This window comes from Aphelocoma coerulescens, chromosome 20, assembly GCF_041296385.1.
Source record: "Aphelocoma coerulescens isolate FSJ_1873_10779 chromosome 20, UR_Acoe_1.0, whole genome shotgun sequence".
Taxonomy (NCBI): domain Eukaryota; kingdom Metazoa; phylum Chordata; class Aves; order Passeriformes; family Corvidae; genus Aphelocoma; species Aphelocoma coerulescens.
The window spans coordinates 5,027,146-5,045,834 of NC_091033.1; the positions used below are offsets into that span (position 1 = coordinate 5,027,146).

At 53.8% G+C, this 18,689-nt stretch overlaps 2 protein-coding genes across 5 annotated transcripts; one reads left to right on the top strand and one right to left on the bottom strand.

Moving 5' to 3' along the window:
• Positions 1–1,009: 1,009 nt before the first annotated feature.
• Positions 1,010–17,811, bottom strand: MYBL2 (MYB proto-oncogene like 2). Of its 3 annotated transcripts, none has more exons than XM_069034281.1 (14): positions 17,717–17,811; positions 13,597–13,690; positions 12,425–12,496; positions 11,972–12,064; positions 10,161–10,381; positions 9,846–10,002; positions 8,855–9,124; positions 7,245–7,631; positions 5,779–5,918; positions 5,381–5,480; positions 4,685–4,798; positions 4,053–4,169; positions 3,742–3,888; positions 1,010–1,752 (listed from the first exon to the last, which is right to left on the bottom strand). In XM_069034281.1, the coding sequence occupies exons 3-14, from the start codon at positions 12,479–12,481 to the stop codon at positions 1,624–1,626; spliced, it is 1,932 nt and encodes a 643-aa protein (XP_068890382.1). In that variant the 5' UTR covers positions 12,482–12,496; positions 13,597–13,690; positions 17,717–17,811; the 3' UTR covers positions 1,010–1,623. The 3 variants fall into 3 exon arrangements, with proteins under 3 accessions (XP_068890382.1, XP_068890380.1, XP_068890379.1); XM_069034279.1 differs by lacking the exon at positions 17,717–17,811 and adding an exon at positions 15,556–15,656; XM_069034278.1 differs by lacking the exon at positions 17,717–17,811 and adding an exon at positions 14,262–14,320.
• On the top strand, positions 15,702–17,539 carry LOC138121079 (uncharacterized). Of its 2 annotated transcripts, none has more exons than XM_069034282.1 (2): positions 15,702–15,806; positions 16,477–17,539. In XM_069034282.1, exon 2 carries the CDS (start codon positions 16,527–16,529, stop codon positions 17,256–17,258), a length of 732 nt encoding a protein of 243 aa, XP_068890383.1. In that variant the 5' UTR covers positions 15,702–15,806; positions 16,477–16,526; the 3' UTR covers positions 17,259–17,539. The 2 variants fall into 2 exon arrangements, with proteins under 2 accessions (XP_068890383.1, XP_068890384.1); XM_069034283.1 differs by having other exon boundaries at positions 15,718–15,806; positions 16,502–17,539.
• Positions 17,812–18,689: the final 878 nt, after the last annotated feature.

Consider the following 18,689-nt stretch of genomic DNA (forward strand, 5'->3'; position numbering starts at 1 on the left):
CCCAGCTCGTGTCAGCTCCAGGAAGGAATTGCAATTCCAGGCTTGGGTTTGTACAGCCACACAGCCCAGGACCAGCTGAGCCCACCAAAGGCCAAGCAGACAGGGATAGGTTTGTGACAATTTCTCTTAAAATAACACCAGAATGGGAGCAGCTAAAGCCAGGCTTCCAGACAAGTGCTCCCAGCCATCTTTCCAAAGCAAACACTGCAACACTGAGAAACAGAAATAAAAATTACTTCATGGATTTGCTCTGGCCCCAAGCTTGTAAAAATGAAAAATAAGCTGGGTTTCTAAACCTCCCTCATTTCCCAGGATCCAAGGTTTTATGAACAAATTTGTCAGTAAGGATTTTTTCACTCTATTTCCAGCATAAGCCACAACCTGAAACGAGGTTGGTGCAGCCCAGCTCTGGTTTTGCACCCTGGGGTGGGTACATCTTTGCTGTGTGCTCACCCTCAGCCAGAGGCAGACCTGCCAGGCCAGCTTTGGCCAAGGAAAGCACAGCACAGCTCGCCCAAAAAGCTCTTCCTGTGCTGCTGAGCTGCTCCTCAGTTTTTCCAACACCTTTCCAGTTGCAAAGTTAATATGTTGCTAAGATCACCACATTTCATCCTTGGCTGCCTCAAAACAGGGCAGTGCTACTGTTCCCACAGTGGAACAGCTACGTGGATGCAACTTTAGCTTTCACAGGAAAGGGAACAGAAAGACTCTGCTACATCACACACTTCTGCTGCTCTTTCTCCAGCCTCCATCCCCCCCTGCACCTCTGCAGGGATCCCAGCCACCCCGAGCTCAAACACACGGTGGCACCTGCCCATAAGGTAGCCCAAACTTCTGAACAGCTGATGAAACTACCAAGAGTGTGTGTTGGAGGAACATCCCTTCTCCCCCCCATGCTGAGAAGACAAAAGGAATTCAACAACTTGCCAGGAGAGCAAAGAGCCCCCACAGAACCCAGCACTTCTCAGCCTTCCCCAAGTGCTGTGAGGCAGAGGCAGAGTCCAAGGGATGTGAGCACCATCATTTATTGGAAGAGGGAGCATTCTAGGTTCCCACAGTTGTGGGAGAGGCCCCACTAGAGCCATGGCAGGACAAAGCAGGCCCATGGGGAGCAAGGGGCTCCAGGCACAGGTCACCCCACTGCACCACACCCTCCCTCCTCCTCCAGCCCAGGGGGACACTCCAGCCCCTGGGGAAAGCCAGGAGGGAGGCTAAAGGCTCGCAGGAACCTTCACAAAGCTGTTCCTGAGGTAGCAGAGCAGCAGCAGGAATCCAGGGATGCTGTGAGGCCGGTCTCCAGCACCTGCTGCACGTGCTGCTCCAAGGTGGAACACGGCTGCTGCTTCCATTTTTCCAGAATTCAGGTCTTGCAGAGAGAGGTCGTGCTGTCAGCTGTCCAAGCCTCCCTGCTTTGCCTTTCCATAATGATCCCAAAGCTTGCATTCCACACACTAGCCAGCAGTTAGCCCAATTTATTACAGTATAGATCTACCTGGGAGCTGAAGGGGAAAAAAAATCCACACCCACGTACTGAGACCTGGCAAAAGATACTGTTTTTTCCTGTGGTTCCCCCTCCACTTATTAAAAAGTTTAAAAAATAAAATTAAAAAGCTGAACAATCCTTCATGATAAGATTAAGGTCCTTGATGTGTGACTCTGTTTCAATGTGCCCAAAAACTGTCGAGCTTTCTCCTGCATGAAGAGTTGGTCTTGGGTTCCACCACAGGCCACTGCTTTCCAAGCCCTGCTCATCTGTAGAGGGAAAAGAAAGGATGTGTACAACACAGTCAAGGGAGAGGACCAATCTTGTCGACACCGTGTTCTGAAAGACTGCAAAAATAAACAAAACTAACAAGGGAAATAAAACTTCAGAACCCATCTGGCAACCAGGAAGCACTTGCACACCACCAGTTGCTCCTCACAGCTGAGGTGGCAATTTCTGGGGTTCAGGTTCAGCAGTTTCCCAGGTGAGTGCTCCATTTCAAGGCAATCCACATGCCCTTTTAGTGCTTTCCTTTAACTTGCCTCAAGACAAAAACCCCAAAGCACAAACCTATTAAAACTCACTGCCCTGAAGGGATTCCAGAAGGACAGAAGGAATTCAAGCACAGCTTTAGAGTTTATTGCCCACCAGTTCAATTCCTACAGGAGCTGCTTGGCCCCAGGCCTGTTTTGATCAAATGCCATCCTTAACAGCAATTTAGTGCCTTCAGTTTCAACAGGGCCCCACAGCACAAAGGAAGAGCCAAAATCCAGCTGTGCTTCAGTCTCTGCATACAGAGACTGAGGGCACCCACGAGGTGTTTCTGCACTCCAGGAAGCCCCAGAGAATCCTCTGGTAAATGCAGCCAGGAGACAGGCAGTGCCCTGAGCTGGAAGTGCCTGTCCACATGCACTGCAGGGAACCAGGGCTCCAGTGTTTGCCACAGCAGCAATATCCCACACAGCCACAGAGCAGCTTTGGGCCCACTGAGGCTCAGCCCAGAGCTGGATGAGCCTCCTTAATAAGGAACTGCCTGCCAGCAGCACCAGAGCAGCACAATAAATCCCCAGAGCCCAGCAGCAGCACAGCCAGCCCTGCTGCCTGTGGGCAATGGGATTTCACTGCACACCTGTACTCCATCACCACACAGGCTGCCTCTCTGGCACCCCCGAGTCACTCCCAAAGTTTATTTATAGGGAGCTGTTAGCTCTCGGAGCAGTACAACCCTGGTGAGGACAGGAGGAGAAATTGAAGTGTTTAAGCAGGGTTTATTTGGGGAAGGGGAAGGAATTACTCTGGCTGAGGAGTATTTATTTGTCAAAATAAAGAGCTCTCACAAGACAGGGACAGATCCTCCTCACTGCAGTTTCCTGGGGACAACACTGTACCTGGGCTCCTCCTGGGATGGGAAAACACTCTCACACAAGCCCCCAGTTGCAGTCTAAGCCCCCCAACAAGGACAGCACGTTTCCATCCTCACTGAAGCTCGAAGAGACATCCAATGACTCTGCCTACAAACACCTACAAAATTATAGTCCCAATCCCCATGTCTGAGCTACACTGCCCAGCAAAGCAGGGATACCTCTCTACAAATGCATCCTGCCTGCAAGCTGTGACGATTGTAGAGAGATCTGTTTATGCCCCAGAGGGCATTTGTGGGCTGCTGTGACTCCAGCACAACCCAGTTCCAGAGCTGAGGAACAGAGCTGCTGTAACAGCACCAACCTCAGCAAGAGGTACAAGGTGACACACCAGAGCTCTGCATTGCCATGGGGTCAGGATAAAGCAGGATAAAGCCAGCCCATGCTGCCTAAGGCACTCAGCCTTCCCCACAACCCAGAAGCATCCTAAAAAACACAGGGGTGGGAAATACCTTCCTGTTTAACCTTTATACAGCACTTCAGAGTTGCTCTGCCCTGACAAGCAAAAAAGGTGAGCTTCCTGCTGTCCACCCAAGGGGTGCTCACTGGAAAAAAGAAGGTTTACTTTACTGCCAGAGCAATCATCCAAATTCCTTGATGGGTGCGAATTCCCGTGGGGAAATCCAGGGCCAAACATGCTGAGCAGGCCACAGCTGTTTTTTAGGAATGTAGAATGACACCTCTGGCTCAGCATCTCCCAGCCTGAGTGTAAAGACAGCCCTGGCAGTGTTGGGACGCCCTTGCAGGAGTTCAGAGCTCCACCCCTTACCCCTCAAGGGACAAGGGCAGTGTGCCAGATAAACTCCTGCCTGGGAGGGCAGTGGCTGCAGGGCTTACCGGGGCTGGTGGCCTGAAGTGGCTCGGCATTTTCCTGTAGGACATTTTCTCTGGCTGCACTTGCACAAAGGCTCTGTTGAGCAAACCACTGTCATTCTTCCTGCTCGAGGAGGAGAGGTTCAGGGACCGTGACAGGAAATTCACAGGCTACACCAGGAGAAAAAGGAGAGCGTAAGGAAAGGAGAAATCCAGCCCTTCACACACATTCACATGGACTGTTCAAAAGCAGCTCCAGGCTGCTTCTGCTGCTTTGCACAGTTTTGCCAGAGCAGAGCCAGCTCTGCCCCTGCTCTGAGCACACAAGCCCTCACCTGGGCTCTTTTGAAACACACAGTCTTGGGGAGGGCAGGCAGGTTCTGTGTCATGTCTTCATCCACAATATCCAGGGCCAGAGACTTCCGCACCTTCTTGATGGGACTCCTGCGCAACTGGAGGACGTAGGAAAACCAGTGTCACCATGAACCTACCCAGGAAAGTGCCCTCCTGAGGGCCCAGGGTGCACACCAAGGCCACATCACCCCAGTTCTGCATGGCACCAGCACCTCATGAAGAAGGTGTGTGCAGCCTTCCCCACTACAGGGCACAGCAGCTTCCAGTGCCCCCCTCCTGGCACCTCGAGCCAGCATCTTAGAGGAAGAGCTTTAGTAGGAAGGGAAGGCCACCAGGAAACTGAGACTTCTTATACCAGCTCAGAGCCTTCTGGGAGCCCAACTTGCCCCAGCTGCTCCAAGCATGCCAGCAAGCCCTGAGCTCAGCATAAACCAGGACACTCCTGGCAGTATTTTAAGCAGGCCTTAACCTCAGGCACCTGTTGTTGATTAGGAGAGCAGCCACAAGGCTAAAAACATTTTGGCACCAAAAGCAGGATGACTAAAACCAGCCAGAACACTCCTTAAGAGTACACAGCAGATAGCAGCTGGCACTGGATGCACAGCCAGCTCACCCCTTGTTTCCTCTTTTGTTTCTCAGGCTTCACATCATCCTCGATGATGAGTTCGATGCCAGCTTCACTTCGGAGCACCTCCTTCAAATCTTCTTCCAGGTGAGGAGTCTGGGGCTGGGGTGGAAGGCAGAGAGAGCACAAGGCAGTCAAAATCTCTGTGCTGGGCAGGGTCACAAGTGTTTCCCTGAAGGGACAATGGGGTCAGGAGAGCCCACAGTGGGAGCACAAACACAACAACCTATTTGCTTCCCAGCTGGAAAAGATATGACAAGCTTTCTGATAGCCTGATGGATTTACAGGATCTCCAGGTGTGAGAGACTTATCAGCTGAACCCCACACGTGCCATCAGGAGACGGGTGTGCACACAATGCCTGGGAGATCCAGCTCTTCAGGGAGGCCTAGGCAGATCATTTCCCTGCTTTTCCTCAAGGTCATCAGTAGTCAAGCACTGCAGCCCGACTCAAGGGCAGCTTTTGGCACTTTTAGCTGGTTTACAGAGGAGCTAAAAGTCCTGTAGCTCCTTACAGTGAAATGATCACTGTGACAATGTCCCCTTCACCCCTCCCTTCTCAGCCTGGCACTACCACACCACCCTTTGTTCTAGCACAGATAAAAGTTTGCTCACAGCCCTGCACCAACCTCCCCCCTCCATGTCTCATTTGCATTCATCAGCTCCACACCAGGCCCAATAATTACCAGAGGTCTAATTGGCCCATATTTCTCCAGAGCATTTTTGAAAGGCGTGGGAGTGTGGGGTGTGTTGTCCACCACATATGTCTGATCTGGTGTGACAAACCTGGAAGCAGAGTGGGAAAGAAAAGGGATCAGACAGGCTGGAACCCACACAAGGCCACAGCCCACCCAGCAGCTGAGCACAACAGAGGTCACTTAGCTGTGCCCCAGCCAGCCTGGACACTCATCCCTGCAGCTCAGAGAAGAGCTGTTCTGGGGAGGAAAACAGTGATTTAAGGAAATCCCCAGCCTGCCTTGCCCCTCTCTCAGTAATGCCATGAGAAGTACTGAGAGCTATGTCCGAACTGGACCAGACTGCTATGTGGAAAAGGACACTGCTCAGGGACAAGGAAAGGACTTACGCTAAGTTCTTCTGGAGCAGAGGGGTCTTGTCCCTGTGCAGCGGGGTGGTGACAATCACCTTCTGGCTGCACACAGGCGTGGAGGTCAGGGAAGGGTTCTCCAGTTCTAGTGTATCCTGTTTGGTCCAAAAGTTCAAGAACTGCACAGCACAGGGAAGAAAAATAAGACACTCAGTCTCAAGCATCACATCACAAGCCATTACTTTTTCCTAAATATGAGGGAAACCCTGACACAGGAACATTTCTCCCAACCCAGGATGGGTTACAGACTCAGTTCTGTGCATGGACACACACATGGAAGTGCCTCACACCCATAGAGATTATTCACTTCCCATAAGGGATGAGCTGATACAACTATCACAGCTACCAGCTACAGAGTGGGAGAGAAGTCTCTCCTTGCACTGGTAATTCCAGCTCACCCAGTCCATTCCAACCTCAGGCTGGCAAACATGAGGGAAGTCCACATAACACAAAGTGTGCAAGTTAACAGGTCTTGCATTGAGCTGTCTTCAGCCTAAACTGCGAGAAAACAACAAACTGTGTTAGCTCTGCTGGGATTTTACTTCCCTGGAGCGAGTAAGCAACAGCTCTGCCCCCATAAAGAACACAGTTTGTACCAAAGAACCTCTTGGGAGAGAAAAACTGTGTTTGTGACATTCACTGATGGCTGAAGCTCAGCTTGAGGCAGGACATGCACTTTGCCTTCTCAGATTCACTTCAGACACTCCTGCCTTTTACACTCCGCAGAGCTGTACGTTATGGGTCCCATTCTGATTGCTTCCTCCTTGCTGGCCTTTCCCTCAAGGTCCACCTAAACCTGCATTTTGGACTGTCCTGTGGTGCCCTCCCACATTTTCTGCTGCAGAAACAGCAGAAATAAAGGCCTGGAAGGCACAGCTGGACCCTCGTGGGTCTGACCGCCGAGCTCCAAGGCAACGTGTGTTAGAGACCATGTGTGGGGACACTGAGGGAGTCACAACAAAGGCTGAAAGACCCTGAGTCCCTTTTGCAACAAAGACAAGGCCAGAGCATTTTCATAAGCACAGCAAGACAGATCTGCACAAGGTGTTTGCTGCCCTTGTTTGTGTGACTGAACTGCAAACAGACAGGGAAAGCAAGTTTTCACTGTTGCCACTCTGCTGCCCACAGCTGGGCCAGCAATGCCCTGGGGACAGCAGCAGTGTGCTCTCCATCACAGCAGAGCTCCTTCCTCACACTGGGCAGGTGCCCTGCCCCTCACACAGGATAGCTGGGCTTCCTTAAAACTGCAGGCACTCCCAGATGGAGACACAGGCTGCTGCTCCCTCAGGAAGGGCAGCGCTGAAGAGAAGCAGTGCCAGAAACCAGCTGAGCCTTCTTTTAGCACAGGAACACGCTCTGCACACTGGCACTGCCTCATTCAAGGCAGGAGGAACACAAAGGGGGCAGAGCTGATGGGAATGGATGACATTAGGGCGAGAAGATACCTGAGATGGAGAGAAGGGCAGTGTCTTTACAGGGGTGCCCTTGGGCGTCATGCTGTTGCAGGACTCCAGGAAGGACATGCTGGTGCTGGTGATGTTCTCTGTGACGGGCGAGAGGGAGATCTTCCTCTTCTTCTGCCTCTTCAGCACCGAGGGCGGGGTGCCAAAGCTGCCCTCGGCATGTGGGGAGATGGGGATGAGCTCTCCCTTGCTGCTCCTGCTCAGGTCAGAGATGGTGTGGCCATCCAGGCGGTACTCAGTGACGCTGGGCAGGGCCAGGGCCACCTCGCCGGGCACTGGCCTGGCTGGGCTGGCGCTGCCGCTGCTGCCACCGGCTGAGGGCTCCTCGGGCAGGTCGAACTGGGTCAGGTCACACCACCCATCTGGGTCCTGCACAAAGGGAAAGTGTCAGCAGCAGCCCAGGGTGGAAGCTGAGCAGCCAGTCTGAGCTGGGAGGTGAAATAAGTAGGGGTGTGAGATGGCACCAAGCTTTGGAAGGAGCCTGGCCAGGGACAGCTCAAGCCCTTCTCTCCTCTGCCATGGGCACAGCTGGAGCCAGATCAGGGATCTGACCCAGCTGAAAGCTGCTGTTGTGCATGGGGCAGGTTTTTCTATTTATGCAAGGCTGGTTTCCCTGTTTGTTTCACAGCACAGCTGCACAAACAGCTGCACCCCCTCAGAGAACGGACAGAAAAAGCAGCTGGGCAGAGGGCTGGGACTGAATGAAGCAACTATCACCCAAGAGCGACCCACAGTCCTGGGCACACCTGTAAAGCTGGGCACAGGGCTTGGGTGCAACCTGCACAGCTGAAAGCAGGCTAAAACTAACCAGATAGTTCAGAAATGAGCTGCTTCACAGCTCCACCCCACCCACACCCCGACACCCCCATACCATACAAGGGCCTGCAGATGCACTGCTGAGCCTCAGGCACACACTGTCTGCCTATACACAGGCAAAGTGACTCCTTCACGGATTTTAAGTGCCTCAGGCAGGCTGGGGGCTGCAGAGGCAACTTCCTTCTGATGGCAGCAAAGAGCCCTGTTGGTTTTAGCCAGCCTCCCATCCTGGGGTGCCTCTGTCACCCAGGGGACCTCAGCACCGCTTGACTAGCTGAAAATAACTAATTTCAGTGAAGCTACCTCCACTGAAAGCAAATGGTGGCATTGTGCCAGCATGAAGGGGTCTCTCCTGCATAGTACAATGGGTTTGGCTTATTCCCAGTCTGTCCTGTCCTATCCCACCCCATGACAGGACAGAAAGGAAAGCCGGTGAGCATGGGCCTGAACCATTACAAAAAGGAGAGCTGGGGACACTCTGGCTGGCAAAGAAGGGCTTGAAATCAGGTTTGCCAGCACTTAGAGCCTCCCACACAGGCAGAGCCCACACACAAGGACACTCACCTAGGAAAATCTACACAAACCCATAGCAATACTGGCAGAGCTGGAAAGATCTAATCCAGCCCCAGAAGAGAGAGAGGGGGAAGCTGCAAGGCAATGACAGACCCAGCTCTCCTCAGGGTGATGATCAAAGGGACCCAGTAAGTTCAGTCAAACAAAAAGGGTGAGGGTCAGTCTCCCTACAATAACTGGAGGAACAAGGGTCTGTTACTTACAGATTCAATCATGTCCAGAGCTTCACTGAAGGCTGGGGCACAGCTCGGGTACAAATAGTTGGCAGCTTCAACGACCCATTTGTATGGTGACTCGACCAATGAAGTGCCATCCTCGGGCACTGCATCATCTGGGGTCCCCTCCACGTTCTGCTCTGCCACTCCTGCAGCTGGCAGCTCCGAGGGCAACTCCTGTACACCCATCACTTCCTCGTCACTGACATCTTCTTCCTTTATTTCAGAGACATCCACTGGCCAGTTTTGCAGGACATTCTTGGCACATACAACAAAGAAAGTCCAGATATCAGCAGAAAGCAAGGGAACAGTGTCAAGTCCTGGGGACAGAGAGCACCTGGACACGTTCAGCTCTGCCCACTTTCCTACCTGCCACCAGGTTTGTTTCACATCCCCATTCCCCCTCACTGTTCTGTCCCATACACTGAGCAGGAGTCCATGCAACATAACAAGCACAGGACTGCTTAATCAAAGATGTCATTTTCCAATGTCCCAGGAGGAAGTTGTACTTAGGCTGAGCATGTAGCACTAGTTCTATGCTTCCTATTTTCCAGGAGCCTGCCTTCAAAAACTATATGCTTTCTTCATGAAAACAATCACTGGGTGTACTTTCCTGCTTCCTTTTTAAGAAGAAAGGAACACAGTATCTCTGCACCCTACTCCCACACACACACTGTCTGCAGCAGCCTCCTTCTCCCAAAAGAATATTCCATGTCCAAGACAGGCTTGTTGCTGGGATTGGCAAGGTAACAGCTCTAGCAGACTGCTGTCCTCTGCCTGGATAACACACTCAGGCTCCCATCACACCTCTAGCTCCAGAAGGGAGAGATCTGGGAGGCTGGGGAAGTCAGACTGTCTGTGCAGACATCAGGCTGTGGCAAAGCATGAGGCAGCAGAAGGGTGGATGAACAGCTCCAAAATGCATTAGCAGGGCAGGAGACTGACCCAGCTGCCTGCTACAAGTGTGCTGGTGCAGTACCTGGCTCTCAGCTGTCGTCTGACTTTGCCTCTCCTTGTTATCCACCTCCACAAGGAAGTACAACGACTTGGACTCCTTGGTTTCGTTGAGAAAACCTCCTGTGTCCACTTTCCGCTTGATGGTGGAGTTCCAGTGATTCTTCACAGCATTGTCAGTCCTGCAGAGAAAGCAGAAGGGAACAAATCATCACTTACAGCAGCTTTAAAGCACAGCTGGCAGCTCCAACAGACACCCCAGCCCCATCCTGAGAGCCTAACACACGGATCTCCAGGGGCCACCCAGCAGGGAAGGCAGCAGCGAGCAAAGGGGTCCTACCTCCCAGGCAGCAGCTTGGCAATCTCTGCCCAGCGATTCCCCAGGACCTTGTGGGCCTCAAAAATGATGCGATCCTCCTCCTCTGTCCACGAGGACTTCTTCACCTCAGGGTTCAGGTGGTTATGCCAACGCTCCCGGCACTGCTTCCCTAACCGCCCTTTCAGGTGCTTGGCTATCAGGGTCCACTGTTTGGTGCCATATTTTTTAACCAGTTCAATTACCTTTGGAGAGAGTGGGAGGGAAATAAGGAAATGGAAAAAAGGAGGGGAAGGTCAGTAGAGTCATCTTCAGGCTTTGCTCTTCACCTCTCCTGGGACCAGGCAAGGCCCCTTTGGAGGAAGAGCTGGAGGGACCCAGCAGGGCAACCAGGTGTTCCAACCCTCATGAGAGCAATGATTCAGCCAAATTTCTCTAAGAGGCTGTTTCCACACAGATATTTTGCCACAGGGCGCCTGTGAATGCAGATGACCCCTCCCAGAAGATGAGGTGGAGACTGGCAGGGGCCCAGATATAGAAACACGTTCCCATTTCTGAGCAAGGGCCAAGTCCCACCTGCTCCAAGGCTCCTCTGCCCTCCCTGCTTCTGAGGTCCTGGCTGTGTGACAACAGTCCCCATCAGCTGTGCACTGGGCTGCTGCTCCCTTTCACAGTGTGGTACAGACAGGGCTGCAGCTCCATGCCCTGACAGCACCAGGACAAACAGGGAGAGAGCCAAATTCATTTAAGAACCATCCACTTTGCCTCTTCCCCTTTGCCCAGGATTCTGTCACTTCTACCTGAGCCCCAACACAAATGCTTCTGGGCACTGAATCCATTCTGGGCTCCTACAATATCCAGGGCACAGTCAGGATGAAACACTCTACTTCCTGCGATGTTCAGCCCATCAAAATCCTGGCTGAAGAGTTCTCAAAGAACATTTCTACCCTGGCCAGCTGTACTGAGCAGAAAGGTGCAGGTAGAGAGGTAACAAATGTCCCCGCTGTAGACTCCTGCCTTTTGAGCACAGAAAAATGGACCCAAGATGCCAAACTGAGGCCAAGGAGCTGGGCCAAAGAAACGAGGAGTGAGTTGGAGCCCAGCCTGGCCAGGATGGGCAGGCTGGCAGAGTTGGGACAACACAAAGGGCAGGGGAAAGCAGACAACAACTGCTCTGCTGTAAGAGCAGGGAACATCAGGAGAAGCTTCCTTAGGGCTTGACATAATGTAATGAGACCAAAAGGGAAAGAACTGGGGGAGCAGAAGTTTTACAGAGAATCTGCCAAACTAAGATGTTCTGTACCAGAAAACCTTGGTAAAATTTGAATCTCATTCCAGCTTTTCTGAAGTACATCAAGATGATGAGTCTGTCTGAGCTGGCCTCTCTCAGCTGACTCTGGAATCAGCAGAGAAACAGGCTCACAGAAGTCATGATTCACCCAGCCAACCTCAGACATCCACTCCAGCCTACCTACTGTGGCACAGGAAATGCCAGTTTTATTTTCCTCTCAGACCCAACCTGGCCAGGCCAGGTGGAGACCTGCCAGCAGGCAGATGAATTAATTCCTTTTTCAGCTCTCTCTCCCTTGGCAGCCTACTGTAGCAGCACTGTGTGAAAGGGAGAAGGTGTTTACCTGGAGAGGCCTAGATCACATCACATCCCAACCATGGCTGCCTGGGCTGCTCAGGGCAGGGCAGACAGAGCTGTTCTCACAGGTATCCCCCATGGGGAACAATTACACACAGTTTACAACGCCTGAGGATGGCTCTGACATCTCCATCCTCTCTGCAGACAGAGACAGCCCAACATTTTGATCCTCTCAGCCCTCACTTACCTTTTGGTCCTCTTCTTTGGTCCAAGGACCCTTAACCAGGTCTGGATTCAACACTCTCAGCCACCGGTACTGACACTGCTGGTCACTGCGGTTCTGGGAACAGGAATGGGAACAGCCCTGTGTTAGACCAGGGACTCAAAAAGCTCCAAAAGCAGCAGCAGTCCCCATACACACAGGCTGTCCCACAGAACACCTGCAGAAGCAGGTGGAGCATACATATGGAGGCCCGGGGCCCAGGGCAGTGGACACAGGGACAGGAACCTCAGTTTCTCACCCGAACTCCAACAGACTCTCCCCAGAAAGGCCTCTATGCAAGAAGGCCTCCTCCTGGTTTCACAGCCTGGAGCTGTGAAAGTCAGAACAGAGTCCCGCTGCACAGACACAGGGAGCCAGCACGAGGAGAAGCAGCAACAAGCAGATATGGCATTCCCAGCGGAGCACGAGGTCACTTACAGGAAAGTGACTGGCCAGGAACTTCCAGTCATTCTGCCCATAATGGCTCACTAACATCTTCAGCTGCTCATCCTGCAAAGGACAAAGACATCCACTTTCAGATACACTGAGGCAACACCTGCCACAAGGCTGATGACATTGAAAGAACAAGTTAGATATTTTGAATTGTCAAGATTTTGTTGGCATTCTGTGTTGAGGGGAGGAAGGCAGTTCACATCAGCCTTTAGCAGCCCTCCAGTACACAGAGCCCAAATGGCACAGACTGGTTCTGAGCTCTCTACTAGGACAAGCTCATACATTAAGTACAAAGTAAGAGCTCAGCCCTGTTCCTCTAGTCTGATTTAAACTCTGTGGCCAAGGGCCTGCTTATCCAGCCCCAGTACATCCCTGACCAGACAGTCCATCTCCCAGCTCAGCCACTGCTTTTGTCTGGCCAGGACAGCTGACTGATTGAAGTATATCACCACTAGCCCTGGTGCTCTTCTGTCTTTCAGTGCTACAGGGCTCTACAGCATCTCTTTCATGATCCCTGCTATAGCCTGGGTGTGCAACTCCTACAGCTTACACAAAGCCTGTTAGAGGGGTCCTTGTCTGTGAGCTCTGGCTGGCTCAATAATTAAATTATTCCCTGCCCAACATGAGCCCAAGGCTTTGACCCCTCCCCACAGACCACCTTACTTGGTGTTCTGACCCCAGCTGTAGTTTTCACACTGCACAAACCAATAGCGAAACTGGGAGGAAAGAAGAGAATATCCCAATAAATTCCAGGCTCCTAGCCAGGATGACTAAGCCATGATCCCAAGTGTCAATACTCCAGAAAAAGGAGTACATTTCCACTGCACATTTCAGCTTGTTGGAGGCATCAGCCATCATCTGGACCCCTCTGTGCTCACAGGAGTGTTACAGGCAGTGGTGTTTCGCTCAGTACTCACATGCTTAAGTTAAAAATGTTTGAGTGCTTGCTCTTCAGGCTACATTTCAAACTCCTCTGAGCCTCATTGAGGCCTGAGCTCAGTACAAAAGACACATGGTCCTCTCCAATAGCAGGACAGCAGGAGGTGAGATCGTGGCTGGCAGGTGAGGACTGGGGTGGAGTCACTCAAGCCCAGGGTGCCATGTCAGCGACACCACCCCAAAGCACCTTTCTCAGCAAATTTCAGGCTCTCACTCACCTCTTCTTGTGTCCACTTGACTTTGCACCTGCCATCCCGCTGCTCCGGCACATCCAAGTCTGTATCCTGGTAATGTAGCTCATCCTGGTCCTCACTAGAAGTGAATAAAGGAAGATTATAACTTCCACCTGATAAAAATGCAGGAGAGGGAACAACCTCCATCATACAGAGCAGAGCTCAAGAGCAACCTGCACCATTATAGAGCAGAGCTCCAGATCTCTCTTCCTGAACGGGCTCCAACCTCACCGACACCCACCCAGACACCCCAGACTGAAAGGAGCTCCTCAACTTTGGGCTCCAGCATCTGCTGGTAAATTTTATTCTGCCCAGAGCACGGAAAAGAGCGTTTCTTTCCGTTTCTGCCCCTGCTGTCCCTCGGGGTGGACTTTGCATCTGGGCATCTGGCCTCATTTCCCCGGTACAGCGCAGCAGCGCCCGGATCGCTGGCGCAAAGGGGCGCGGGGAGCGGTGCGGGGCAGCAGCCGCAGGGCTCCCGCTCACCCCCCGCTCCCGAGCGGATGCCGCAGCGCGGGTACCGCGGGGCCGCCGCCCTGCGTCCCGCACCGCGCTGTCCGGCCGGCGAGCGGGAACGGGGCGGCCGGGAGGAGCCTGCCGCGGTTGGGAGCGGGCACGGGGAGCCCCGGCACGGCGGGGTCGGCACTCACCCGCGGGCGCGGCGAGCCATGGCGGGCCGGGCCGGGCCGGGCTGGGGCCGGGGCCGGGCGCGGGTCCGGAGCGGCGGCGCTGGCGGCACTTTCCTATCTCGCGCCAACGGCGCCCCCCCGCGCGGGGCCGGGCCGCGCATGCGCGCTGCGCCTCCCGCCCGCACAAAGAGGCGCGCGCGGGAGGGCGCCCGTCCGCCCCGCCCCCGGCACCCTCAGGGAGCCCCGCGACCCCCGCACCCAGCCCCGGCACCCTCAGGGAGCCCCGCGACCCCCGCACCCGGCACCCTCAGGGAGCCCCGCGACCCCCGCACCCAGCCCCGGCACCCTCAGGGAGCCCCGCGACCCCCGCACCCAGCCCCGGCACCCTCAGGGAGCCCCGCGACCCCCGCACCCAGCCCCGCCCCGCCCCCGGCACCCTCAGGGAGCCCCGCGACCCCCGCACCCAGCCCCGGCACCCTCAGGGAGCCCCGCGACCCCCGCACCCAGCCCCGCACCGACCCGCCACCCTCAGGGCACCCACCCTGCACCCAGCCCCGGCACCCTCAGGGAACCCCGCATCCAGCCCCGCACCGACCCGCCACCCTGGGAGCGCCCTGCATCCAGCCCAGCACCCTCAGGGAAGCCCGCATCCAGCCCTGCACCGCCCCCGGCACCCTCCAGGACCCCCACGATTCCCCGCATCCATCCCCGCGCCTGATCCAGGACCCCCGCAACCCCTTCCTATTCACCCCCGCACTGACCCCGGGTTTCTTCCGCATCCACCCCTGCCCCGACCCGAAACCACCGGCATCCCCCGCACTGACCCAGGACATTCCCGCATCCACCCCTACACTGACCCATCTCGTTTCCATCCTCAGGGCCTCCGCATCCCCCTCCACATGGACCCAGGGCCCCCCCGACGCTCCACATCCACCCCCTCCACCAACCTGAAACTACTGGGACCCCCCATGCCAGCCCAGGATACCCTCCATTCACCCCCCACCCTGGGACCCTCTATTTCCTCCCTTGGGGCTCTCTACACCCACCCGAGCCCCCCTCCAGCCACAGTAGCAGCCCTGGGTAAAGAGCAGGAGTACCACACAAGTTGCAGAATATTCCAGGTTAGAAGGAACCCCCAAAGATCATCCAAGTCCATCTCCCAGCCCCACCTAGGACAACCCCAACAATCCCATGCCTGAGAGCGTTATCCAAACACTTCAACATATACTATCCACATCATCCACTAGGTCCGTGTACGTGGATATTCCTAACCAACATCTCACAAAACAAGGCAAAACTTAAAGAAAGGTGTCACCTTAATAAGGACCAACGACAGGACAAACACAACCCAGCCCTCACACAACTCAGAGTACCTCCATCACTCAGCCATGGCCCACCATCACTGCCCCTGTGCTTAAAAAGAGGCAAACAGAAGCCCCTCCCTCTCCCAAACCAGCTTAATTGGGAAACCAGCCTGTTAATTGATTACCAGAAGTATAAAACTCCTGTAAGTATCACTAGCAGAAAAGGGTCAAGAACTTTGAGGGGTATCTGTAGAAGCTGAAGGTAAGTAGTGTTATTTACTCTGTTTTCTTGATCTCTTTTTTTATTTCTCACACACTAGGAGAAAAGGTTTTTAGTCTCTTAAGAAGACTTTCCTTATAGACTGACTATACAGGGCCTTTGTACTAAATTTAAGAGCTATCTACCACTGCTTAATGTGCATTCTGAGTAAAGATGGGTTTGGAGCATAGCTATCCCCTTCCCTGGCCTGCCCTCGTTGCTTAGAATGGTGCTGGAAGTTAGCTGATGGTGAGGGTTATCACAAGTGAGACTAAAATAAGGTGAGAGCTGCCCCTCAACCTCTCCCATTTAAGCCTGAGCTTGGTTTTGGTGCCTTCCTCTCAAAGGGGCTCAATTCTAGCTGGGGTTAGTGGTCCTCTGACTTGAGGAGTGGGGTAAAATGTTGTTCAATCCCCTGTATGGAGCTAAGAGTAGTGATATACAGGTCAAATAAATACAGCTCCAGGGAGGCTCCCCAGTGACCTCTGAGCAACAAAACAGACTGTGGTGCACTATTTTTGACTCTAAAAAATAGTGACAGGCTGGATGCTCTCTTACTTCTCCTGGATCCTCCTCAGCTCCTTGCAAGACTGAGATAGGATTTTGCCAAGAGTGGTCCTGCTACTGTAAGTCTGTAATTCCTTAGTGAACAGTAATGTGTGTATTCTGACAGGGTCACCCTGATCTGTTTCTATAAGCCAGACAGCTGTTGGATTCTGCACCATGCTGTCCACCCGGAGGCACAGCGCCAGCATCCTGACCAGAAAGGAAATCCTAGAAAATGGGTTCTTGGCCGGGTCCTCCAGCCATAGCCATTCTTTTCCTGTTCTGAGTTATTACATGGACTCTAGCAGTGCTTCCAAACTGGACACCTGGGAGCTTCCCGTGGACTTGGACGGCACAGCAAGTAGCAGTTCTCTGTGTGTTGTCAAGCAGGTAGAGTCTCTGAGCAGCTGTGTGAAGACTGAGCTGCACAGCCTGACCCAGAGCATCTCTGACCTCAGTCTTGTCTGCTTCTGCAAGGCCCACCATGGCCACGCCACTTTTGAGGTGTCTGGTTTGCCAAGGGAGCACCCCAGCAGAGATGGCCACCTGATGAATGTGTCACAGAAGACCTCGACACCTTGCAAACCACTGGAGAGCCTGCTCTTCAAGGGCCCTGGGCTGGTTGGAGATCTCTCAGCCCTTGGGAAAGTGCCAACACCCAGGTGGGACATCTCCACAGTAAAATCCTTTATGGATACCAGCACGTCCCTTGATGTAAGCACTGAGGAGTTACGGTTACTGGGATGCTCCAAGCCAGCCACATCATCCCTGGACACCCCTGTGGTGATTCCTCTGGCTTGCCCTGGTGCCTTCAAGAAGCACCCTACGCTGATCCACAGCTCTGCCACCCTGCAGACCCAGCTGAGCGATCCTGACACCGTCCCTGTGTTTCTGCACCGGACTCTGTGATGCTACTGCCCTGGCTCCAGCTGGATCTGCTGGGTGCCTGCACCCTGCTGCAAGGAGCAGGGATCCACGCTGCCGCACAGAAGACGGAGCCAGCGGCTTGCGTGGTGACGGCGGCACTCGGTGACAAGTTAAATCTGCCCCCCTGGGGTGACTGACTCGGCACTGCTGGTGGGGGATGTTTGGGCTGGTGATGGCACCCCCGAGAGCCGCAGCCTTGGCGGCTCCTCCCCCTCCTCCCCGATCCCTCTCTTTTGTATTAACACAATAAAGATATAAATGTCTCTCTGGTGCTGGTCTCTGACTCTCGCTGCCTTCCCGACCTGAGGCTGAGCCCCCTAAACAGCCAGGGCCGGCCGCCGGTACAACCTCACCGGGGGCAGCCCCCTCCGGCACCGCCCGGGGCAGGATCCTCCAAGGTGGCCGTGCCCGGGCCCCCGCGCCCCGCCCGCCCGCGTTACCTGGCAGAGGGATCGGGAGAGGGCCGTGCAGAGAAGGGGCAGCGGGATGCGGCTGCAGAGCCGGGGCCATGGCTGCGGGGCCGGCGCTGCCCGCCGGGAGCGCGGGCGGAGGCGCGCCGGGGCTCGGATCCCTCTCCTGGCGCAGCGGGAAAGCACAGCCTGGCAGCGGGGAGCAGCCCGGGCACCCTGTCCTGTCACCCGCCCGCAGGAATCCAGCACCTGCCACCACGCAGGGAAGGCCTCCTCTGCCCTGTCCAAGCGCCGGTCATGAGAGAAGGAAAGGAGCCGGACTATCGCACCCACCCCTCTTACAGATTTTCATGCTCTCCTGTTAGATCTCACCCCACTCACACAATCCTGATTTTCCTCTCCTGTCACTGCTTACGGTAAAGAAAGGGAGAAGCGCTTGTTAAAGCCACATTAAAAAGGACATTTATGGTTTGCTGAATAACTAATGTTGTATGAGAGGAAGGACAAAAAGGGAAAGCAGCAAAAGTTGTTTGTAACTCACTTTTGTGAATTGCAGCAATAATTTCATTAATATATAAACTCCTTCACTAGCAATGTGCCTAACCTGCCCCCTGGCCTCGCCTCACTTCTTCAAAGCACTCACCTACTTGTACTCCTTCAAAATTCTGTCAGTCAGCCACAAATTTTACATGTATCGCACTGCCATGACTTAAGTGTTTCTAGTCACAAAGTTTAAATACTTCCAGAGGGCTAAAGGGACAGCTTTGAAAGAGAGATGCTAGCTACATGCATTCTACCCTAGTAAAAAAAACATTCATTCAGAGAAAAACTAGTTCTTCAGCTGTCAGAGGCCTCAGAGACACTCAGAAAACCGAGAGCTGCTTGTATCCCCTGGCTGCTCACCTGGCTTTTCTCTAAACCATATTACAACATCAGGAACAGGTGACAAAACAACTCTGAAACAGGGCTGGGAAACAGAAACTATTTACAGTTTGAAGTATAA